The following is a 26,448-nucleotide window of genomic DNA, read 5'->3' on the forward strand; positions in this document are numbered from 1 at the left end:
GGTGTTCCCATACCTGGACGACTGGCTCATAAAAGCTCCGTCATCTCTACTAGCTTCCAAAGCGACAAACGCCTGCCTAAAACTATTCAACGGTTTGGGTCTAACAGTGAACCTACAAAAGTCAGTTGTGCTTCCCGCATGCAGGAGAGTTTTCCTGGGAGCAGAATTAGACACTATCCAAAACAAGGCATATCTTACCCTAGCAAGGCAGCAGAAGCTGACCCAATTGGCTGTCACAATCTCCGCAAGAAAGTTCGTTTCAGTACGACTATTCAAATCGCTTCTGGGCATGATTTCCTCAGCCATAGTCCTAGTACGGCTAGCAAGACTCAAAATGAGGCCGCTGCAAGAAGAACTGCAACTTCAATGGACCCAGTCGCAAGGATCCTTTGACGACTTAATAACTATCACACCAAAGATTCGGCAGGCGTTAGAATGGTGGTCTCACATCAACCACCTCTCCCACGGTCTAACTTTTCTGGCACCAATAACAGATTTCGTCATCACCACAGACGCCTCCTTGGAAGGATGGGGAGGCCATTTACAGGACATGCGCATTCAAGGCAGATGGTCCAAGCTCCAAAAAGAGATGCACATAAACCTGTTAGAGCTGAAGGCGATTCATCTCACGCTCAAAGCTTTTCTGCCACGCATCGCAGGATCATCAGTGTTAGTCAGAACAGACACCACAACAAGCATGTTCTACATCAACAAGCAGGGAGGAACAAGATCCCTCTCCCTCTCAAGAGAAGCTCAGTCTCTCTGGAACTTCCGCCTCAGGGTGGAACACCTGGCTGGGGTCAACAATGCTCTAGCGGACTCTCTCATCAGGACGGACGACAACTGTCACGAGTGGGAACTCAACCAGACCATACTCGAGGACATCTTCCAACTATGGGGTCGGCCGATCCTAGACTTGTTCGCCACCAATCTGAACGCCAAATGCCAGTTTTACGCCAGTCGATACCCACTCCCGGGGTCGTGGGGAAATGCTCTTTTGATACGATGGTCCGGGATCTTTGCATATGCTTTTCCCCCTATTCCTCTGATTCCCAGGCTCCTCAGGAAAATGAAGACCGAATGCTGCAGGATCATTCTCATAGCCCCCAAGTGGCCCAGGTAGTACTGGTACACGGAGCTCCTACTCCTGTCAGTAGCCAATCCAGTCCGCCTCCCTTGCAACCACAATCTTCTAACGAAGAATCAGGGTCTCATCTTACATCCCGACCCAACTTCACTACACTTGCATGCTTGGCTCCGGAGTACAGAGAGTTCCAAGATATGAACATTGATCAAGAATGTAGACTTATATTATCTAAGGCACGAACAGAGAGCACGAACAAGACATACAAACTCAAATGGAAGAGATTCTCTGTTTGGTGCCCTCAGAATAATTTTCACCCATTTCAGATTAATCCTGAGCAAATTCTTTCTTACCTGCTCTCTCTCTCCAAAGCTGGTCTTTCCCATGCATCAGTCAAGATTCACCTAGCAGCTATAGCCTCTTACAGACGATCGGCTGACATGCCATCTATCGGCTCATCCAGAGTCATCAAACAGTTTATGAAAGGGCTGTTCCGCACCTTTCCTCCGGTACGCTTACCTCCGCCAGAGTGGCATCTTAATATTGTCCTCTCTCAACTCATGAAAGCTCCTTTTGAACCCATTCATAGGGCGGAGCTCAAGTACATCACCTGGAAAGTGTCAACCTTGCTCGCTCTCACCTCTACCAGGAGAGTCAGTGATATACAAGCGTTCACTACTAAAGAACCCTTTTTAGTTTTCTCTGAAGACTTCGTTATGCTCCAAACCAATCCCAAATATATTCCCAAGGTTCCATCTTAGTTCCACCTCAATGAACCCGTTATTCTACGAACCTTTTTTCCAAACCCTACTACGATAGCAGAGAAAACTCTCCACTCTTTGGACATCAAACGATGCCTAAACTTTTATCTGCAAAGTACCAAACACATCAGAAAATCAGACCAGCTCCTAGTATCTTATTCTCTGGGACGACAGGGAACAGGAGTAACCAAGGCCACTATAGCCCGATGGATTTCTTCGACAATCCAATTTTGTCACACCAAGGCAGGAAAACCCTTGACTAGGCGCCCGAGAGCCCACTCCACAAGAGCAGTCTCCACATCGGCTGCTTTGTTTCAAGGTATTGCCCTTGATAAAATTTGCCAGGCTGCGACATGGAAAACTACGCACTCCTTTACGCAGCACTATTGTTTGGAGTCATCACAAAGAACAGACTCTCTAGTAGGACAAGCTGTGCTACGCCATCTCTTTCATTAAGGTGAGACCTTTCCTTAGTTATAGACATATGGTTTGAAATGCAAATAACCATGTTTTTATTATGCTTCCATGTGAATATGTAAGGTGTATGTATGTATTTATAGATGTGCATCTATATATGCATGAGTATATATAGTTATATCGGTATTTACAGCATGAATTTAGTATTTATGTACAAGTACTTAAAGTATCTGTATTCCTTCGTAACTCACGATCAGAAATGTATGAGTTTACTATGATTATTATTATTATTATTATTTATATTGGAGATAGAGGGTCTTCATGCTCGCACCCTCCACCCACACTGGATACAATGTTTATCAACCATACTGCGGTCTATTCAGATTCAAGCATGTGAATTTATGAAAGATCCAATACTGGATAAGAAAACAAGTTACTTACCTGTAACTACAGTTATCCAGTATTGGTATCTTTCATAAATTCACATGCGACCCACCCTCCTCCCCTTTGATGCTCGCATTTCCTCTCAGGTTCTAATTTTTCACTCTCGTGCTGGAAAATCTGAGGAAGGGAGCTTCTCTGGAGAAGGTTCTAGAGGGTGCTGGTGCCTGATTGGACAGCAGGCAGGTTTGGGTCCTTTCACAAAAGGACATGGATAGGCTATGTGAGCAATTGCTGGCTCCATTATAGCCTATGGCAAAAAATATTTTTTTATTATTTATTGCTATTTTATGTACCGTGGGACTCCCACTTCGACGACGGGGATGATTCAAGCATGTGAATTTATGAAAGATACCAATACTGGATAATGAAAATGTCACTTACCCAGTGTACATCTGTTCGTGGCATCAGTCGCTGAGATTCACATGGTATGCATGAGCTCGCCATCTGGTGTTGGGTCGGAGTGTTACAAGTTGTTTTTCTTCGAAGAAGTGTTTTCGAGTCACGGGACCGAGTGACTCCACCTTCTGTGCTCATTGCGCATGGGCGTCGACTCCATCTTCGATTGTTTTCCCCGCAGAGGGTGAGGTAGGAGTTGTACTATAGTAATAGTGCCCGCGCAATGAAAAATGTAAGTATGTACCTATTAAAGGATTAAGTAATATATATACAAATGTACAAAATTGAAGGTAACTTCTGAACTGCTACAGGCTTCCGGGGAGGTGGGTGGGTCCATGTGAATCTCAGCGACTGATGCCACGAACAGATGTACACTGGGTAAGTGACATTTTCAGTTCGATGGCATCTGTCGCTGTAGATACACATGGTATGCATAGACTAGTAAGCAGTTAGTTCCCCATAAGCGGTGGTTTAGCCTGTAGGAGTAGAAGTTGTCTGAAATAGAGTTCTTAATACAGCTTGACCTACTGTAGCTTGTTGTGCGGATAGCACATCTATACAGTAGTGTTTGGTGAATGTGTGAGGCGTAGACCAAGTGGCTGCCTTACAAATTTCTTGCATTGGGATGTTTCCTAAAAAGGCCATTGAAGCACCTTTTTTCCTTGTTGAATGTGCCCTGGGAGTAATGGGCAGTTGTCTTTTTGCTTTAAGGTAGCAGATTTGGATGCATTTAACTATCCATCTGGCTATACCTTGTTTTGATATTGGGTTACCTGCATGAGGTTTTTGGAATGCAATAAATAGCTGTTTAGTTTTTCTGATGTTCTTCGTTCTGTCAATGTAGTACATTAATGCTCTTTTGACATCTAATGTATGTAGTGCTCTTTCAGCCACAGAATCTGGCTGTGGGAAGAATACTGGTAGTTCTACCGTTTGATTTAGATGGAATGGAGAAATAACTTTTGGTAAAAATTTTGGATTAGGTCGTAGGACGACCTTATTTTTATGTATTTGTATAAAAGGTTCTTGTGTTGTGAACGCTTGAATTTCACTTACTCTTCTTAGAGATGTAATGGCGATGAGAAAAGCAACTTTCCATGTGAGGAATTGTATTCCGCAAGAGTGCATGGGTTCGAAAGGTGGGCCCATGAGTCTTGTTAGAACCACGTTTAGGTTCCATGAAGGAACAGGTGGTGTTCTTGGTGGTATAATTCTTTTAAGCCCTTCTATGAATGCTTTGATAACTGGTATCCTATACAAGGAAGTTGAATATGTAGTTTGCAGGTATGCAGATATTGCTGCAAGGTGTATTTTAATAGAAGAGAAGGCTAGCTTTGCTTTTTGTAAATGGAGCAAGTAATTTACTATATGTTTTGGAGTTGCCTCTAGTGGTTGTATCTGATTATGATGGCAGTACCAAACAAATCTTTTCCACTTACTTGCGTAGCAGTGTCTAGTGGATGGCCTTCTGGCCTGCTTTATGACTTCCATACACTCTTGGCTAAGTTGTAAGTGTCCGAATTCTAGGATTTCAGGAGCCAGATTGCTAGATTCAGCGATGCTGGGTCCGGGTGTCTGATCTGTTGGTTGTGTTGCGTTAACAGATCTGGTTTGTTGGGCAGTTTGATGTGTGGTACTACAGACAGATCTAGCAGTGTTGTGTACCAGGGTTGTCTTGCCCACGTTGGTGCTATTAAAATGAGTTTGAGTTTGTTTTGACTCAATTTGTTTACTAGGTAAGGAAGGAGAGGGAGAGGAGGAAAAGCGTAAGCAAATATTCCTGACCAGTTCATCCATAGGGCATTGCCTTGGGATTGCTTGTGTGGGTATCTGGACGCGAAGTTTTGGCATTTTGCGTTCTCTTTTGTTGCAAATAAGTCTATTTGTGGTGTTCCCCAGAGTGTGAAGTAGGTGTTCAGAATTTGTGGGTGGATTTCCCATTCGTGGACCTGCTGGTGATCTCGAGAGAGATTGTCTGCCAGCTGATTCTGGATCCCCGGAATAAACTGTGCTATTAGACCAATTTGATGGTGGATTGCCCACTTCCATATTTTTTGAGCTAACAAGCTTAACTGCGTTGAATGTGTTCCTCCTTGTTTGTTTAGATAATACATCGTTGTCATGTTGTCTGTTTTGACAAGGATGTATTTGTGGGTTATGATTGGTTGGAAAGCTTTTAGTGCTTGAAAAACTGCTAATAATTCTAGATGATTTATATGCAGTTTTGTTTGATGTATGTTCCATTGTCCTCTTATGTTGTGTTGATTGAGATGTGCTCCCCACCCTGTCATGGAAGCATCTGTTGTTATTACGTACTCTGGCACTGGGTCTTGGAAAGGCCGCCCTATGTTTAAATTTATACTGTTCCACCATAGAAGCGAGAGGTAAGTTTGGCGGTCTAGCAACACCAGATCTAGAAGGTGACCCTGTGCTTGAGGCCACTGTGAGGCTAGGCACTGTTGTAAGGGCCTCATGTGCAGTCTTGCGTTTGGGACAATGGCTATGCATGAGGACATCATGCCTAGGAGCTGTAGTATTGTTCTTGCTTGTATTGTTTGGTTTGGAGACATGTGTTGAATGACCCTGTTGAAATTGTGGATCCTTTGTGGAGTTGGCGTTGCTACTCCTTTTGTCGTGTCTATTATGGCTCCTAGATATTGCTGTACTTTGCTTGGCAGAATGTTTGATTTTGCAAAGTTGACGGTGAACCCTAGTTTGTAGAGGGTTTGTATGACTTGATTTGTGTGGTTTGAGCATTGTGTGAGCGAACTGGTTTTGATTAGCCAGTCGTCTAGATACGGGAACACATGTATTTGCTGCCTTCTGATGTGTGCAGCGACTACTGCTAGGCATTTTGTGAATACTCTTGGAGCGGTTGTTAAACCAAAAGGCAATACTTTGAATTGGTAATGTATTCCTTTGAATACAAACCTTAGATATTTCCTGTGTGATTGATGTATTGGTATATGGAAATATGCGTCCTTGAGGTCTAGGGTTGTCATGTAGTCGTGTTTTTTGAGCAATGGTAACACTTCTTGTAGTGTGACCATGTGAAAGTGGTCTGATTTGATGAATGTGTTTACTACTCTGAGGTCTAGAATTGGTCTCAGTGTTTCGTCCTTTTTTGGTATCAAGAAGTACAGTGAATAAACTCCTGTGTTTATTTGTGTGCTTGGTACTAATTCTATTGCATTTTTTTGCAGTAGTGCTTGAACTTCTATCTCTAGAAGCTGTGAATGGTATTTTGTTAAATTTTGTGATTTTGGTGGTATGTCTGGAGGGAATTGCAGGAATTCTATGCAATAACCATGCTGGATAATTGCTAGGACCCATGTGTCTGTAGTTATTTTGTCCCATGCTTCGTAATATTGACGTATCCTCCCCCCCACTGGTGTTGTGTGGGAGGGGTGTGTGACATGTGAGTCACTGCTTGTTGGTAGTGGTTTTGGGGCTTTGAAATCTTCCCCTATTCCTAGGGAATTGCCCCCCTCTATACTGGCCCCGAAAACCTCCCCTGTACTGTCCCTGGTAGGTGGGCGGTGCGGCCTGTGAGGTGCTAGCTTGTGTGGCCTGACCCCGAAACCCTCCTCTAAAAGGTGTTTTGCGGAAGGTGTTATAAGATCCTCTGCTCTGCGGGGAGTAGAGTGCGCCCATGGCCTTGGCAGTGTCAGTGTCCTTCTTGAGCTTTTCTATAGCTGTGTCGACCTCCGGACCGAACAGAAGTTTCTCGTTTACTGGCATGTTAAGCACTGCTTGCTGGATTTCTGGCTTGAATCCAGACGTTCTGAGCCATGCGTGCCTACGGATGGTAACCGACGTATTAATGGTTCTTGCGGCCGTGTCTGCTGCATCCATGGAGGAGCGTATTTGATTGTTGGAAATGTTTTGACCCTCCTCAACAACCTGTTTTGCTCTTTTTTGCAGATCTTTTGGGAGATGTTCAATGAGATGCTGCATCTCATCCCAGTGGGCTCTGTCGTATCGCGCTAGCAGCGCTTGTGAATTTGCGATGCGCCACTGGTTTGCTGCTTGGACAGCAACCCTCTTCCCGCCTGCATCGAACTTCCTACTTTCTTTATCTGGGGGAGGTGCATCCCCAGAAGTGTGTGAGTTTGCCCGTTTTCTGGCAGCCCCTACCACCACAGAGTCTGGTGGCAGCTGAGAGGTGATGAAGACAGGGTCCGTAGGAGGCGCCTTATACTTTTTGTCCACCCTAGGCGTCACTGCCCTACTTTTAACTGGCTCCTTGAAAATGTCCTTTGCATGGCGTAGCATGCCTGGGAGCATCGGCAGGCTTTGGTAGGAGCTGTGGGTTGAGGAGAGGGTGTTAAATAAAAAATCATCCTCTACTTGTTCCGAGTGTAGTTCCACATTATGGAATAGAGCTGCTCTAGCCACCACTTGCGAGTAGGCTGTGCTGTCTTCCGGTGGTGATGGCCTAGTTGGGTATGTGTCTGGGCTGTTATCAGACACTGGTGCGTCATACAAGTCCCACGCATCCTGATCTTGGTCGTCGTGGCTCATGGCGGTGTGAGCCGGCGAATGTGACGGGGTGTAAGTTGGCGAAGCCGGAGTTACAGGTGGAGGCGAGGGAGGAGGTGTTACCTTTTGTGTTGTTTGTTGCTGAGGAGTAAACTGAAGCGTTCTCTTTCGTTTGACAGGTGGGAGGGTACTGATCTTCCCAGTCCCCTGCTGAATAAAGATACGCTTTTGCGTGTGATCCACGTCAGTGGATTGCAGTTCTTGTTCAAATCTATGTTTCTTCATTTGAGAAGACATAGAATGCTCTTCGGTATAGGAGCCAGAAACAGGGTCTGATGTCGCTTTTTTCGGCTCCGAAAGCCCTGTTGATTGTTTTTTCGGCTCCGAGGTAACCTTCCTCTTTTTCTGTGCCGAAAATTCTTGGCCTCTATGGTCTTCGGCGCCACTGTCTCGGCGTCGATCGGTGTCGACACTGAATTCTCGGTGTCGATGCTTCTGTTTAGCACTCTCTCGGTCCCGAGGAGGCTGCGTGCCGGTGTCTCGACCGAAGTCGGACGATCTCGACACTGAATGGGCCTTTTTCGGTGCCGATTGTTGGTCACCGAGAATTTGGGTGGAGCCATGGCCGGTTGGCAGTGGCGTCCCCTGGGCCTTCTTTCCTTTTTTAAGGTTTGATCTCGACGTCTTACTCACAGTTCTTGTAGAGTGTAGCTCGTCGGAGTCTGAATCGTGGATGGAAAAGGATTCGTCCTGTTCCTCTTCTGTCTCGAACTGTGGACGCTCTTTTGGCGTGGACGCCATCTGGAGTCTTCTCGCTCGACGGTCGCGCAGAGTTTTTCGGGACCGGAACGCCCGACAGGCCTCACAGGATTCTTCGCTGTGCTCGGGTGACAGGCACAGATTACAGACCGAGTGTAGGTCCGTATAAGGATATTTGTTGTGGCATTCGGGGCAGAATCGAAACGGGGTCCGATCCATCGGCGTTGTCCTCCACGCGGTCGGGCCGACTAGGCCCCGACGGGGTGCCGAAATCTACCCCGAAGGGCACCGAGGCGCTTCGATGTTGAACGCGTCGTCGTATGTGTCTATCTCTAACCGGATCGCAACGATACCGTCGAAAATCTTCCGTCTTCAGCTAACTTTCCGTTCCGAAACTCGGAGCGACAGGAACACGTCCGAACCCGATGGCGGAAAGAAAACAATCGAAGATGGAGTCGACGCCCATGCGCAATGAGCACAGAAGGTGGAGTCACTCGGTCCCGTGACTCGAAAACACTTCTTCGAAGAAAAACAACTTGTAACACTCCGACCCAACACCAGATGGCGAGCTCATGCATACCATGTGTATCTACAGCGACAGATGCCATCGAACCTGTAGTTACAGGTAAGTAACTTGTTTTCTTATAACTGTGTGCCATCTCAACTACCCATTCCTGATGTGGAATCATTTAACCAATATCACGCCTCTGTGTACCCAACATAAGCACCACACATTTCTGTTTAAAAAAAACAGCTGACACAGCTTTGCAAAGGTATGCGTCTTGACGCTTCAGTATTTTGAAGGTAGAGGCAGATTTCCGGTGCACTCAGTGACAACATAGATGAAATCTGGGGAAAGTTTTAACAAAAAATAATTTGATATTATAGTGCGATAGTTCGCTGCCGAAGGCCTATAACGTGGGCCGGGATCTTTATTTACTGGCACAGCCCAGTCAGCGAGCTGTGATGCTATATTATAGCTGCATAGCCCACTACCAAGGACTATAAAGGATGCGAACCAGGCGAGTGCCTACATCAAGTGAGAGGGCCTTTAACAACTGATATAACTGGAGGCACAAGAGCTATAAGGCTATTAGAGACTTCTGGCCACTGAGGGTAGAATGTTCTAAATTAAAAATGGAGAAACAGAAAGGCAAGCAATTGGAATGTTGGAGCCGAGTGCCTACACCAGCCATTATTAGCCTTGAGCCACTTCACGGTCTTCAATGGAGACAATGGAGCTGCTCCGTATCCTTCGGCTATAGGCTATTCAGAACACGGCTGCAAAACACATTGGCAATAAAAGCAACAGGAGCGCAGCATAATGCTGCCATGACCAGCTCCACTGTCTTCCAACTAGTAAAACAGAATTTTTCAAGTTAATATGCCATACGCACAGAGCACTTTTTGGAAACAGCCCAATGTTATTGCTGACTAGAGTCAACTTTCACAAACTCTTAAGCAACCTTAGGTCAGCCACTAAGGCTCTAATATCTTGCAGAAGAATAAAAAATCTCAGATGGGTGGCGAGTCTTAACTTTTTTGCTTCCACTCACTGTAACAAGCTCTCCCAGAACCTATGTGCTGTGTCAGATCTGATAACATTTCAGAAAAAAAATGGAAGCCTAGATATCCCTCTGGGGATGAGTTGTGCGCGCTAGAAGTACTCATCCCAGCATTTCAATGTTTTGTAAGGGATAAAGTACCCCTTGCTATACATTGTAAGGATATTGCAAGCACCGAGGTGTTCCTTTTTAAGGTTATGGAACTCCGAGGTGTCTTGCAATATCCGGATCATGTACGGTATTTTAGCCCGTATAATACATGGCCACACCTTTCCCACAAACCAATTAAAACTTTGGCACATAGCTCTTTCACAAGAAAGAACGAGAACGTTTGCAAACACATGAACAACACAGATAAAACGTCTAGTGCAAAATTAAACACATCAAAAACCCGTTTTATATTTTTTTCAAATAGATATTAGAAAGAGATCCATACAAATCAGTTAAAAAAAGAAGCTGCAGAAGCTCAGAATGTGTGGAAACATGCATACAGATTCCAGGTTTTCTCTAAGGAGGTCCAAATATAAACATGTTCTCTCTGCTTATCAATGTAAGATAGAAAAATAGAGCAAAAGAAAACAAAGCAACGTTTTATTTTGGTTGTTCTACACAGCTGCTTCGGTTATGGTCCATGACCTGACTTGCCTTTCACCTTGGCTCCTGGCTCTGGCGACTAGCATGGTCACCTCAGAACTCGACTGTAATAACTTATAATATTCGAGTTCTGACGTTTGCCATCAGGAACCAGGTACTTGCAAATAGGCATGGAACCATTTCTAACCTGGATAACCAAACCTAAGCATAGATTGCATTTTACCAGACTAAGACTAAACACGGTCCGTTTGTTAGTGGCTTTCCCCAACGTAGGCTCTTGGCAAACCTCCCTCCTGTGTTGCCCTTGTGACGCTGTTGCTGCCCAATCCACTCTGCTCTTTTGCACATTATAAGATTCTTTCCGTACGCGCTTCTTGTGCCAATTCCTCTTAACGCGACACTTCACTTCTTATAAAGATGGACTAAATTACCCGAAATCCCTCTCTTCTATTGAAATATGTACTGCTGTTCTTAATTTAATTGTTGCTGCTAATTACCTGAGAATTTATGCACTTTAATTGATCACTGGTTTATATTTGTTGAAATTTTACATTGCCTAAGTTTTTCGCTGCTTATTACTTTTATCTTTTAATTGGATAGTTTTTAGCAATCACTTTTTAATCGTTTTAAAATATCTTTGATGTTTACATGTATGTTGGACTGTTTATTGTGCTTATATGGGCATATCTATTGTGCTTATATGGGTATATCTATTGGCCGAATAAAACATTCTTGACTGAATGAGTTCTGACATCTTTTCTTTATAATTGGCGACTAGGTGGGTCACAAGTTGCTGACTATAAAGGAATTAGAGACAGGCGAATATACAGGGATTACAGAACACTTGTGTTCCATATAATTATATAAACCTTTCAGATTCCTACTTTATTTTATATGGAGGTATTTATATTGCGTGAAGGCAGCCAAACAATAACTCAATGATGGCTTATTTTCTCCAAGTAAAGTGGTAAGACAGTTCAGAGGAACTTTTTTACCTCCTCGAGATTAAAATAAGCATTCTAACAAAAGGCAGTTAGTTGAAGACAATTCAAATAAGGTACCGATTTAGCTCTCAAATTATTACATACTCTACCAATGACTTTTTTGAAGTACAGCTGGTTAAATGCACCAGAACAGAAACCCTTTGTAGAGGTTACTGTCTTTATAAAACAGAACAATAAATAAATATAGGAAGAAGCCAGATTACCTTCTATAAAACAAACAGATGCCGTTAAGCTTCGGGACACAACAAATGGTAAATTGGCAGTCAATCGCACAGAGGAAAAGAACTCCTGATTTACACAGGAAGAAGCCAAGTTGTAAAACAAATTAAACTCTACACGAGTGACAAATATCTTTATAACAAATTAGACACCTTACCTATGTGAAGGCCCTGGTGAGCCAAGAGGAAGGGGTATTAAATATCCTCATTGTTAAAATTAGTTCTCAACTGACAGATTCTTATACCTTCATCCACTAAGATGTTCCCCATGGTACTACAACATGGCCCCTTTTCCGTAAGACATAATCGTGTTTTGCAGTCATTCTCACGTGACCTTGATATTCCTTACCTGCAGAGTGTCTGCAAAATAAACTATGAGATTCTTCAAATCCAGCACCAGGTTAGGATCAGAGCAGTAGGACTAAACAAAGGAAGAAATACATAAATTATTGAATGAATAGGCACACCATACAGCCTAATCTGCTTCGTACTGTTTCCGAATTCAAAACAAGTAGCAAGGCGGAGGAATTAGACAAGGTATACTGGAACCTTTCCATGAAGGGAAATACATGTTTTCTTGCGAGTAGACTGAACATTTTGGGAATCATTTTAAAGAATGTTTCCAAGCCTCACCCCATCCAGTCTTTGGAACAAAATGTCCACACTGCTTGACGGCAGTCAAGCAGGTGACCAAGCAATGTCCTCAGTATGGCAGTCCATCTGAAGACATTAAGATACCTTTATGGCAAGAAAAGATAATGTAATATCCAATCTTATCCTGGGAAAAAACACCATTGAAGCCACAGGTAAATAAACGAAAAATGTCTACCATCAATCCTTGACTAAAAACAAAGATTTTTCAATGTGGAGCCATACCACTTTCAGGTTTTTGTTGACAAGAATCACTCAAGTCTTGAATGGTGACATGCCAGTCGCATCTAGTGTAATTTTTATGTTAACATGTTCCATGGGTTGATATAAAACTGATGGTTCTTAACCCACTAAAGGCTTTGATCATATGAAGAGCATTCACAGTACAGGGCCTAACCTTTGACCATGCTCGAAACTTTTCAATGTATTTACCAGAGCCCACTGATACCATTGTGTAGCCTAGGTGCAGAACCTGGTTAATTTATTTGCTAGACCCTACACTATGTGCGCTACTACCCAACCCAGTCATACTGACATCCCATTTGGCTCCAGCACTTAAACATGTCCTAGCTAACTGTGAACACACGTTTTTGGTCTGTCTTACTGTGTTTGCAAAGGTAGTTCTGTGGAAGACATACAGGCTACACAATCTGTGTGTTACCTAGTTAACTGAAGCAGAAAATGCTGGGGGCAAAATTGTCAAGAGTCTAGGGGAAAAAGCTGGCTGGCTTAACACCCTACATTGATAAGCAAAAGCCCCGTGGTAGATAGCCAACATGCCAGATTAAGTGTTCACACATGCACTGGGTAATGCAGAAGTCATAAGTCCTTTGTAGGAGGGACGCTCTCAACACAGTAAAGAAATATGCTTAGGAAATGCAGCTAATGGTGTTAAGATTCTGAGTTTTCACATAAGATCTCGTTAGTCTGAAGGGCTAAGAAAATTATAATTCACAGGAAATTAAACAAATGGACACTGTTTTGCTGAGAAATGTCTGCTAAGGGAGGTAGTCTGGTAGGTCACACAGATGTTGCTTGTTTCCACAGCTTTTGTTTAGGCTAACCTTTTTGGGGGCTATTCTGAGGGTTGAGAGGCGAGCCTGTAATATCTGGGGTGATTCCAGAGGTGGTGCCAGAGGCTGGACGTGTGATCCTGAGGGTAACAGACACAACACTCTTCTTGGCACTATAGGAGGATCTAAGGTTGCAAAGCCAAGCAGCATCACTGATGTGGCTGTGCTGCTCCTGTGCGTAGCACTGGGTGTAGTGCCAGAGTAATTTTGAGTGTCCTGGGGCACACAAAAAAAAAAAAGAGTTGAAAAAGCAACATTATGGATGGGAGATAGACCTTCTCTTCTGGGAGTGGCAGGTTACTACCAATGCAGAGGAACTGTCTTTTAGCAGCTGATGGAGTGAAGGGGACTTCAAGGAGTTTTTAGTTTCGAGAGCTGCCTAAATGGGTCCCTGTTCCAAGGTGCTGCTGCAAGAGACCATTTTCCTACCCTATCATGCCCTCAAAGTAGAACAAAAGAAAGGGATGGAAGTAAGACATTTTCCAGCCCCCAGGTTTCAGGCCACGAGAGAGATCAAAATGGTAGAGAGTATGAGTTCAGAGATCCCCCATCCGAAGCCACCAGCATCTCCCCATCACAGGACATCTGCAACAAACTCTCCTCCTTTTTCCACCACAAGATCCAGGACATCTACGTCAGCTTCCTGTTACCTGGCACCGGAACCTGCGACCAACCCAACCAACCTGAACCCGCCCAGACCATCCACGACTGGTCCGCGCTCACCACAGAGGCAACAGTCCACATCAGGAACAGCACTCACTCCGGAGCCCCCTCGAACCCCTGCCCACACCACATATACATCAGAGCCAGCGCATCCATTGCCCCCGAGCTTCGTAACACAAGCAACTGCTCCATCAGCACGGGCACCTTTCCTGCGGACTAGAAACACGCCAAAATAAGCCCTCTCTTGAAGAAACCGTAGGCCGACCCATCAGAACTAAAGAATTTCCGGCCCATCTCGCTGCTACCCTACCACGCCAAAGTACTAGAGAAAGCAATCAACGCACAACTACGGAATTTTATCAAGGCCAACAACTCCCTGGACAGCTCCCAGTCTGCCTTCTGCAGCAATCACAGCACGGAGACAGCACTCCTGCACCACCGACGACATCCCATTACTCCTAGACCGTGGCTACACCGCAGCACTCATACACCTCGACCTTTCAGCAGCTTTCGACACAGTCTTCCACAGCACTCTGCGCACCAGACTCCATGTCATAGGAATCTGTTGAAGAGCCCTGGAATGGATCCACTCCTTCCTCTCCAGGAGGACGCAGAAGGTCAGACTCCAGCCCCACACCTCCAGACCCACAGGTGTCAACTGTGGAGTCCCCCAAGGATCCTCACTGAGTCCCACACTGTTCAACATATACATAGCCCCTCTTGCTGCCATCGTCAGAAGCCTCGGTATGGACATCCTGTCATATGCCGATGAGACACAACTCATCATTTCCCTCACTGAGGACACGGCCAAAAGGAACTTTCATGCAGGAATGGAAGCCTTTGCCACCTGGATGAGAGAAAGCTGCCTCAAGCTCAACTCCGACAAGACGGAGCTCATCATCTTTGGAAACGCCACCTCAGCTTGGGACGACTCATGGTGGCCAACATTCCTCAGCACCCCCCCTGCGCCGACCGAGCATGCCCGCAACTTAGGAATCATCCTTTACTGCTCTCTATCCATTACCCGCCAAGTAAACTCTGTCGCCTCCTTCTGCTGGCACTCTCTCCGTAAACACCAGAAGATCTTCAGATGGATCACAGCAGACTGTCGCAGCACAGTCACCCACGCCTTAGTCACAAGCAAGCTCGACTACGGCAATGCCCTTTACGTCCAGCACCTCAACTACGAACATCAAAAAAATTCAACTCCCCCAGAACGCCGCTGCAAGACTCATTCTGGACCTCCCTCACCAAGAACACATCTCCCAACACCTGAGGACCCTCCACTGGCTACCGATCGAGAAGCGAATCACCTTCAAGCTTCCCACCCACATTTACAGGGCCATACACAACACAGGACCAGCCTACCTGAACCACCGGGTTTCCTTCCACACCCTCGCCAGATCTCTCTGCTCCGCCCAGATGGCCCTGGCCACCATCACTCATATCTGCAAAACCACCGCCGGAGGACGATCTTTTACCTACACTGTAGTGAAGAGCTGGAACAACCTCCCCCTGCACCTCTGACAAAGCCAGTCGCTCACCATCTTCAGGAAGAACCTCAAGACGTGGCTCTTCGGATGAGGCTCCTCCCGCCCAGCACCTTGAGACCCTCACGGGTGAGGAGCCTCGCTTTACAGATACTGATTGATTGATTGATTTGATGCGTTAACAGGAGGGTGCTCTCTCTCACACAAATTCCACCTTATGACAGGTCTAAAGAACTTGCATTCTACTTATTGTAACACTGAGGTTAAAACGATGGACATGGTATTTTTGCACAGTAGGCCTTCTGGCTTCTCTTAGGACTTCCATGGCTCTTTCGGGAAGGCCCTAATTGTCTAAACTCTAGATCCTCAGTAACCATGCTGCTATGCTAAGGGTTGCTAATTCCGGGTGATGTACCTGGCCTCCTTGCATTGTTAGCAAGTCCCGACGAGCTGGCAGTCTCATCACTCTGTCTTGTGCCAGTTCCACCAGATCTGAGCCTGCTTGTCTGGCCCACTGAGGGCAAGATTAGTGCCATGGTCACAGGTCTTAACCTGTCAAGTTCTATTGGTACTAGTGATATTGGGGCAAAAGCATATGCAAATTTCCGTGACCTGTCTGCAACAGGGTATTCCCCAGCAACTGTTGCTGCAGGTACCTGGATGCAAAGTTTTGGCATTTTGCATTCCCTTGTACTGCAAATAGATCTATTACGGCATTCTATATGTATTCATGTAATGATATATAGCTAAGATATTTCTTACAGAGGAATTAGGTGTGATTAAGCCCTTTCACTCTGACTAAGTGGAGGAGTTTTTCTGGAAATTGTTGCACCTAGATGATGTAATTAGTTTCATTTTATTGAATGTATTCGTTTGAGTGGCGTACATATGAGACAGTGAGATGAATAAGGTTTTTTTCTTTTTTGCTTTAGGACATGGAAAGAGTACTTTGGGATGCTTTGTGATTATATTTAAAAGTGAACAGATTTTTATGTGTTAGAGATGAACAAGTTACTTACCTTCGGTAATGCATTATCTGGTAGAGACAATAACTCGATGCAGATTCCTTACATTTGTATTTCTCAGGCATCAGACTGGATCCGGAAGATTTTTACTTGAGCAGTATCCCTGTGCTCTGGTAGATGGCGCCGATTGGCTCTGCATGTCGTCGTCTGCACAGGAAGTGACGTTGCGGTCATCTATATAGGTGCCACCTCGGCACGCTGATGTCTGATCTTTTCTTTTCTGCGCCAGTTAGGGCTGATCCAGAGAAAAGCTACTCCTCTGCTGTTTTTTGACAGGCTTTTTTAAATGTTTTGTCAAATTCTTTTTCGATTTATTGCCTGGTGTGTTGAGGATGTCTTCGAGAAAGACAAGTTTTAAACCATGTGCCGGCCGCCACCGTACCCTGTCGGTTACTGACCCCCAATTTGGTCTGTTTGTGGTGTCAATTATGTTGGATCAAATCGGATTTAATAAATTATGTGAAGTTTTCTATAAATCTAGTGGTTTCCAAACTAATTATTTTTGCATTTATTTACAAGCTGATGAAGTATTTGTGACTGTTTACCACATATTAGGTAGAAGGGGTAGTCTCAAGACTGCCTTTTTTCCTGTCAGTGTCATGAGTTCTCTGTTTGGCACTGAGGCCTTCTTCTTCAGCCTACTTTTCTCAAAGCTTTTTGTCCCTGTGTGCTCCCAGTCCCTTGCAGAGTGCCAGTTCCGAAGCTTTACAGCCAATGGTTTCTTTGAACCTCAACCTGTAGCATTCTTCGTACTTGGTCTTGATCTCGATCACTGTTGGTTTCAGTGTCAGAATAGCCTTGGTGGTCCTAGAGTCCAAATGCTTAAGAAAGCCTCAGTGCACCCTTGGGGTGTTCTTTGATGCTTCTTTGACTCACTGTCTTTCAATGTCTTTTCCCTCTCCATTGCAGCGAACTCTTTGACATTCGATACCTCCCACTGTGCCACCTCATTTCCCTCATGCTTCTCCTCATCGCTCGGTAACCCGAGGTCTCTCAGAGATGTTTTCTGCTTTGATTGTGCCATGGAGTGATGAGCTCACCTTTCTTTCTCCCTTGCCTTCAAGGGCTTGGGAAAGAAAGCTGCACATACTCGCAGCCCTCCAAGCTGTGGTCCTTCAGCAGGCAAAGGTTGCAAACCTCATGGCTATTATCCTGGGCAAACTGGTTATGACACTTCTGGAAAATTATAAAGGGTGCATGCCCCATCCCTGAAGTTCATTCTCCAACCCATGTGGTCTTTGTCCTTCCAATGGAGAACTCTCGAAAAACCTTCACTGGTGGAAATTTGATTCCCACAAAGTCACTCTTCTAAACTTTGGTTCCCCTCAAGGTTTTTTTGTTTTCATCAGTGATCCCTCGACAAAACTTTATTTTTCCTGGAACACGTTATGCACATTCAGCTGTGCTTCCCATCCAATGGTGGAAATAGAATTAGAGGTAGCACATATGCAGATGAGCTTTTGAGGCAGGTGTGTGTGTGATCACGAGAATTTACAGAACGTCAAATGGCCAGAAAAAGAAGCAACAAAGAAACCCCCGCCAAAAGTACTACAAGCGACAACTGCAGACCCAACTACTAGAAGCAGGAACGATGCACAGCATGTGAATTCAGTAAAGATTGATACTGCAAAAGCAATATGTTGAGGGTGGCCTCTATAGTGAAATACTCTGTTGCAGATGGAATTTTAGTTAGTTGATCAAGCCTAGGGAGGTGGTTATCCACACAGTCTACAACTGACTATTGAAAGCTGACATTCAACGGTCTGTTGATGAGCTGTAACCCTGATTTGCAAAGATCAGCGGTGATGGTAAGCTTAAAGTGTTCTGACCACACCATGAACAGAAGAAGGCGTCTTTGGGACTGCAGGACCGACACAGGAAATAATGCATTCTGCAAGTCCAAGGACACATTTAGTGCCCAGGATCCAGTCGAAAGGGGACCTCAGTGAAACTGCTTGAAATTAATTGCCTTTTTAGAAAAAAGGTGTTGATGAATTGAAGGTCCAGTATGAGCCTGAGTCCTCTCTCTTTTTTGGGCACTAAAATGTACTGAGTAGCACCTCCTGTCTTTTTCTTCATCTGGAACTCTATGTGTCCCTTTTGGCAAATAGCGATGAACTTCCTGGGCAATGTCTGAATAAAAACAGAAGGTAGAAAGGACATAAATTTAAGGCATATTGAAGCTGGACAACCTGCATCACCCCTGGTTTGAGGTAATTGCACAACAGACGGGCAGATAAAACTGTATCCTGCTCATTACCAAGGGTGGGGCAATCAGAGCGACTTGGCTGCACTTAAGGGGGCAGAAAGGATTACTGTCCTTCCTGGTGGCCACAGCTCTACCATGCCTTGCACATCATACATCCTTTGTGTGTATGCATTCTTTAACTCCTCAGGAACGGTGGGTAAAACCTCACTGGCAAAATCCCAGAGGGCATTTGTATAGCACCCTAACAGACAGATACAGTTCAGGGACCTCCATGCCAAACTGGTATATGAGAAAGCCATCTTTGTAAACACACCAATGTGTTTTGATTATCTATCTAGTAGGACAGAGGGGAGATGCATGCATTAGGGTTGACCTTGCAGGGGGAAGCCTGAACCACACCAGGAGTTGAGGGCTGGGTCAGAAAAACAAGGTCCCAATGAGCAGGCCTATGATGGCTAGCTATAAAGCAACTCCCTGGTGAAGCCAACCATGGCTTAAATCCTGCAACTGTTAATGTTTCTGATTCAACCTTATTAAATAGCAGCAAGGGCTCTGAAGTTGCAACTCTAAGCTGAAGATTTGTTAGCAGATATTCCTCAAATTATACGGTGGACAGCAAAAATACCAACAATTTTGTAGCTCTGCAAACTACTAAAGCAAAAGAGGCACTCTCCGCTGTAAAACCATTTTGAGGAGTCCACCTCTGTCTCAGGAGAAGCATCCAGAGCGCTAGCTTTTTACAAGTCCAAATAAATACCTGCATCGGTGTAGTGAGGGCGGATTAAATTACCCAAATACTTGTCATGTTCATCATGACGTGTTCATCATGAGGAATGTTCTGAAGACCTTGGGGTGCCATATGACTCTCATACATGTAAAGTCTCTAGCCACTGACAGGACCGAGGTCTAGGTGGTAGCACTGCCTGGAAGGCTTTCCAGAATCAAGGCTGCGCCTTAGTTATGTCATAAGACATTGGCTGAGCCCAGTCAATGTTTTCTTTAACTTGTTTTTATTAGCGTTTTCAGAAACATGAAAAGAAAAAACAAAGAAAAATAGCACAGCATTACGGAGATAGCAAAGACCCATAACTGGGTGGAGTACATCATGTTTTTTATTTATGTTTTTTTAATGTCCTCACTGCCAGTTCGTTGCTTCCCATGCAGCCCTTGTTTTTTCCACTTTTTTGGAGCAACTACTAATTTCATACATTGTTTTCTTGGCTAGCATACATCAGTTCATGTCTCTGTTCCATTCCTCCAACTATGGAAACTCCTGTACTCCCCATGTCTGGGCAAAGTTTCTTTTAGCCACCACTAGACCAAGTGCAATAACATTTTTGGTGGTTTCCTTGTTGATAATGTTGAGTAGGGTCTCTTTCGGCGAGTTGTCAATCTGGGTCCCTACTTTGTGAGGATGCTACCCAGTATTGATTACCAATACATTTGTATTGACAGGCATTCCCATGTGATGTGGTAGAAGGACCTCACCATTCCACACCCTCTTAGGCAGACTTGTGTCCTCGCAATCTTATGTAGAGTGGTTCTTCCACAGTATGCCCTATGCGAAAACACAGCTGCTGCCATTTTTCTACGACCTCCTCCCATTCCCCTCCTCAAATGATCCCAGATTTGTCTCCTAGGCCTCTCTAAGCCAGTGGAGACATCTCTGGGAATTATTTACTATTTTCCAGTACAGGAAGGAGGGGAGCTCCCTTGTGGAGGGGCTCCGTCGGTACTCCCTCTTGCAACAGCTGTGGTTTCTAGGATCTCAATCCCCGTGGCTATGTGAATCAGTAGTGCATATCTTACTTGGAGGTAGGAGTATGTTTCTGTCTTTGATAGGTGGTAGATTTCCTGGAGATTGTTCAGCTGATACTTCTTATCTGCCTCCCAGATGTCACACAGCTTCGTGATGCCTAATACGTCTCACTTATCCAATCCCTTTAGGTCTCTCAGGGCCTTTAGCTCCTGTCCCACAGTGGCATTTCTGCCTCAAGTTTGCCCTTCGTGCCCAGATATGATGTAGCATCCAGCTATATAAATACCACCATTCTGGTATGTGGAGGGGAGGCCGTTAAGGGACTTCGGCCTGTAAAATGCTGCAGGGTATCTCCTGGCTCCGATAATGTATCTATCCACTCTCAGTGGGGCTCAGTTTGGACTGCACGTGCCCAGTGATTTATAATTGTTAGCTGGGTCTCCCAGTAATATTTACGAGTATCTGGTAGGGCTATTTCACCTTCGTATACCCCTCTCATTAATTTCACCAGTGCAATGCGGGAGCACATTCCACAATAGAAGCCTCATCTCACTTTCAACTATTTTGAAGAACTGTGCTGGGACCTTGTAGGGTGTGTTTTGGAGGGCATATAGGAATGGGGCGGGGTCATCATCTTAAACATCACTGTCGTTTCCATCAGTGGCAGGGGCAGTTGCTTAGTGATTAACGTCCTTTTTAAGGAGGTTGAGGAGTGTATGGGCATTTTACCATCTCAGGGCAGTCGTGATGCCAGGGGGTATATTAGGGATTTGCCCCAGTTGATTCTATAGATTGAATAATGTCCGAAGTTTTGCATGATTTGCATGATTCTGTATATGGTGAGTTCTGGCTCCGTCACGTAGTCTAGTATGTCGTCAGCATATAAAAAGATGTAGTATTCCCATCCTCTCTCCCAGTATATCCCGTTGACCAGTGGGTCTTGTCTGATCCATGCTGCAAGAGGTTCTAGCACCAAAGGAAATATCATGGGTGATCCCCCTCTGCAATTCAAAAACATCCGAGCGTGCACCATTAGCCCGTATCCTAGCCAAGGGGTGACTGTACAGGAGCTTGACCCAGCTTGTAAAACTGGGGCCAAAACCCAGGCTGTTTAGCACTGCAAGCCTATAGTTCCATTCTAGATTGTCAAATGCCATTGTGGCATCTAGTGGCATTGCCACTGCTGGTTCTTGCATCTCTCTTATGTCACCCAATGCACCAAATAGGTAGTGGTTATCACCTTTTTTTTAACTTGGTAGTCAATATCTTGGCTAGCACTCTGATTTTGGTGTTTAGGAGTGAGATCGGCCTGCAGGAGCAGCTTGGGTCGAGAAGCTCTCTGATTGCCGCGGATACGTCGTCTTGTGCTATGTCTACCTTAGGCACCTGTTTGTCATCCACAGCCAACTGGGGAAGCCTAGGTCCTGCAGATACTGAGAAACATTCATGCCTCCTCCAATCTTGGCAATGCCAACAGTGACCTAGGAGCTATGTCAGTTGTCACGTGTTGACCCTTCTGGTTTCTGGGTGGCTTGGGTTGTTACACATGGGCAACTTCATAGCTTATTAAATCAAACATAAGGGAAGGATTTGTACAGTGCGTATCCCGAACACATAAAACAAGGTGGTCTTGCATGTGATAATGAAGAAAAGGGAGGCAACAACCTACAATTATATAATTTGATCAAACGGGGAAGCCGTACTGATCGTAGGTTTCCTGGTTTCACATTCTGCAATTCTATTTTTTTTACCCTTGACTGTCCTAAGGTATTGATAACAAGCATAGAAGGCTTATCCCAAGGTGTATTGAAGGGATAGTGACCCGGATACTGCATAACACAGTATTGTCAAATCCATGAATCTTCTAGAGACTAGGGCCCTTATAAAGAGTTTGGGGGGTGGCGGAGGCTGCCAGCCAAACTCTTTGGGTCGGAAAACCGCCACTCCGGTTTTTCTCCACCTAGCCCAATTATGAGTTTTCCATTGGGCCAGCGGGCAGAAATAGTGTTTCTGCCCACTGGCTCAGCAGGAAACTCACACAACATTGATGCTGACTCATAATTGAGCCGGCGGCAATGTTGTGGTGCGTCGGGTGCAGAAGCACCCGTCACACTTTTTACTGCCCATAACTCGGGCAGTGAAGAGCATGATGGGCTGTCCATGGGGGGCCCTGCATGCCCATGCCAAGTGTATGGGCAGCGCAGGGCGCCCAGCACCCGGTTTCTGCCAGCCTTTGCATGGCAGTGGGACTGCCGTGCAAAAGCCGGCAGAGAGAGGACTCGTAATCCTCAAAGCAGAACTGCTTGCAGCGCTGCCCTGGTGGATTAAGCCCACCCGCACTGCCAGGCTGTCGACTGGTGGTGCTGGCAATTGGACCGTGGCCGCTCCGCCAGGTTCGTAATATGGAGCCTGGACCGCTGCTTTGGTGGCGATCGGACCTCCTCTGCGAATCTGGTGGTCCCAGGACCTCCAGACTCTTAATGAGGGGCCAGGTGTTTACTTAAAAGGCAGTAGGGAATTACATCTTCAAAATAACTCTATGACTCAGTGACTACACCATGTACATGCCTCACTTTCTGAACACCCACCTTACTGCCACTCTGGCCCTGCAAAGCACTACCCCCACCCCATCTGCATCAATGCGGTCCTGAAGCACACCACAGACCATACTTTGTGGTCCCCGAGAAAATATTTGCAAGAACCTACGATCTAGCAGATTTTTTTTCATTTTCTCCCCCAGTTGCGAGCACCTGCCTTCTAAGCCACTCCCAATTGGGCGGCTCCCACCGTCAATTAGTTTGGGAGGGACAATATATGCCTCTGCTGCGCCAACCGCCTTGACTCCTCCCAGGTGCAGCCTTGCATTAGTGCCTCTCTGTGTAACACAGTCCCTGCTGTCTCCTTTACATGTGGGGTTGGGAGCACTGCAGTCAATTGCTTCTATCTCCCCTTTTTCTTCACCATGCAGTCAGAATTGATTTTCTGCCTCTCCTTTTCCCAGCAGTCACAAACCAGTGGGTGCACGCAGGCTTGGGTCAGTTTCCTTACTTTGGCTGGCCCCACTCCCTGTGCAAAGCAATTCCCTCAAGGCAGTCCCAGCATGAGTCGGCCCACCGGTAAGCAACTACGGTGGCACCTCGAGGCTTCTGCTCTCAGCTCCTCTCTAGGTCCACCAATACCATCTCTCCCGCGCTGGGCCCTGGGAATTCTGCAAAAGGCAGCACCTCATCTCCTCAGCCCTTGGCAAGTCAGCTGATGGCTGCAGTCTGCCTTTTCTGACTCCAGCACTAGTAGGCTCTCTGGCTACGTGTAACCGGCTCCAAGTGCCACACTACAGGCCTCACTTCACAGGCTGCGCGGCTCGGAGGTTTCCAACAGTCTCGGGCCTCACCACCGCTCAGATATTCTGGGATCATGTTGCTGGGATGAGCAAGCATGGTGAGTGCAGGATTTTGCGACGGATGTCGGGGGATAATAGTTTCAGTGGCTCAGGAGCTTTGTTAGCTGGCTGCCATCTTCGGTGATTGGCCTGAGCCCAGCCAATGCTAGCTAAGGATTGGAAAAAGGCATCAAGACTGGGCCCAGAGCCAGAACCAACGTGCCCTTTGGTACAACTGTGGAAGTATGGCTGGTACTGGCTGGTCAGGGACATCAAGGCTAGTCAGCAGTGGCCAGGGCCCATTGGCAGATGTTCAAGTGGGCGTTTCATCAAATCAATTGAGCTCGAAATCAATCCAGAGAGACCCAGAATCAGCTGAAACAGTTACCAAATAGCCTTCTTGAAAGCCTCAGCCTGCTGCAATGGTGTTGAGACCAGTATCTGGATAGGAGTTGGAGAATGAAGGCACAGCCAGAACCTTCGAATGTCAACTGTGCAACTTCTTCCTGGAGCAGGAGTGATGTCAAGAGGAGTACCATTTGGACTTCTCATAGCAAGACTTGTCTTTTTACTTCGCCTTCGCCTTCAATTTACTGTGGATGGTGATTTGAGGCCACGCCAGTACCCTTACGGAGAGTAGCCCTGGGACTGGGCGGGTGCCTGGGGCCTGAAAAGTGACCTGCCTTGCTTCTTATGCTCTGTGATATACAGCTCCGGCTCCCACTCCTTCGGATTTATCAGAGAGCATTTGTCGAAGGACTTCGAGTCATGCTTGAACCCTATACACCAGTTAGATGTTGAGTGGTTTATGATATAACCAACATCTGCATCCTGTAGTTGCAGCATGGTTTGTTGTCTTCAAGGGAGATACTGTTCACAGCACACTGTCTGAAATAAACAGTGCAAGGGTTGATAAGATCCTGACAAAAAGCTAGAGAGCAGAGCTCTGGATCTACACCGAAGGGTGTGGAAAGCAAGGAACTGGCAGCACGCAGGGGTAGCACCTGTATACAGCACTATGCTGTCACTTCTGGGGGAGGTGCAAAGCTAATGCGGAGTCGGATAACACTACCTACTTGCACATGGAAGCAATCACTGAAAATGTTCCGGATCGAGTCTGGCACATGGGCAATTTCAAATGCCTAGGAGTCAGTAGTTAGAAGTGCCTATAATAAATATGAACTGCTATATTAGGACAATCTATTGGTGACCAGAATGCTAATTTGGGTGGGAGATGTGTCATTTAGCTTGATGTTTGTGGAGAGTCTTGCAGCCTCCACTGAGGTTGTAGATGTCTCTTTGTGGTCATATGTCTTCCTAATCAAGAGGAGTTTAAAAAAAAAAAAAAAAAAAGAAGAAATGCATGTTGTCAATTAGTTATCACTGTAAACAACACCATACACATTCATGTCTAGAAAATCCTAACTTAGGTGAGAATAGGAAGAAAAGGAGAACTAAGTTCCACCTGACACCAAGTGCTGTGGAAACAGCAGCCAGAAAGTTTGATTATTTTTTAACAGGACTGGTAGACTGGGTAAGATCTCATGGACAGCGGAGGATGCAGTTTCAGGTTTTTTTGTCAAGCAGGTTTTCATCATCAGGATTCATCTAGTTTACCACTATTAACACTCCTCTTGTTTGTGTTTTTTTTTTATAATACAGACTACAGATGAGGCAAAAGGCTAACTTGGTGCGCAGTTGGCGAGTTGAATTCTGTCTAGGAAAAACAATGTGTATCAGATGAGGTTTAAGTGACGAGGTCCAAAGCCAACAGTACAATTCACCAATGGCAGGAGATTCACATTTAGGTATGAGTCAACATTGTAAGACAGGCAAGTTTCACGGTTGGGATGGAACGCCAATAAAGTGTAACAAACTCCACTGACAATAGTTCTAACCAAACATTGGTGTATGAGGAGGCACTATGCCAGCCACAACTTTGTACCTCTTAAAGCCAATGTAAATTAGGCTCTTTGTTGGCCTCCTCACAAAACAGGCAAAATCTTGTAAGTTCTGCATAGTCTAAAAGGACTACTCTTGTAGTTCCTCACGGGAGAAAGCCAGAGAGATCCCTTGATCTTTGAGACATATAGGAAGGGTTCGGGCCTCATGCCTGAGGTGTGTGATGGCATAGTTCTCCAGGTCAAAATCTAAAAAGAGGATTGAAACAAAGGTATAAGCTAGTCTATCTCAGGAAACAAGCCTTGCACGGATATGCTGGAAAGTAGTATGGCGTTGTCATATCTCTTGCGCTTAGTGGATTTGTTTTCAAGTAAGAACGGTGTAGGGTGACTGTAGGGGTACAGCAAGATCACCAAGAGATGCTAGCAGGTACCACAATCGCCTGGAAACAGAACAAGTACTCAAAATACAACCTCTTCATGGTAACAAAAAGGGATATACGTTACTCTTTTGCAATGTTCTTCACAAGGACAGGGTATAATTAAGAAACATGATTATACTTCGAGTAAATGT

General features: G+C 45.5%; 1 protein-coding gene across 2 annotated transcripts in view; it reads right to left on the reverse strand.

The window, feature by feature from the left end:
• EXOC6B (exocyst complex component 6B) overlaps window positions 1-26,448 on the reverse strand; it is a 1,319,737-nt gene that overhangs the window by 877,432 nt on the left and 415,857 nt on the right. For both annotated transcript variants that reach the window (XM_069205590.1, XM_069205592.1), the window contains exon 12: window positions 12,074-12,145. In XM_069205590.1, coding sequence (XP_069061691.1) covers window positions 12,074-12,145 — 72 coding nt within the window. The remainder of the gene's footprint in view (window positions 1-12,073; window positions 12,146-26,448) is intronic.

This window comes from Pleurodeles waltl, chromosome 1_2, assembly GCF_031143425.1.
Source record: "Pleurodeles waltl isolate 20211129_DDA chromosome 1_2, aPleWal1.hap1.20221129, whole genome shotgun sequence".
In the NCBI taxonomy this organism is placed as follows: Eukaryota; Metazoa; Chordata; class Amphibia; order Caudata; family Salamandridae; genus Pleurodeles; species Pleurodeles waltl.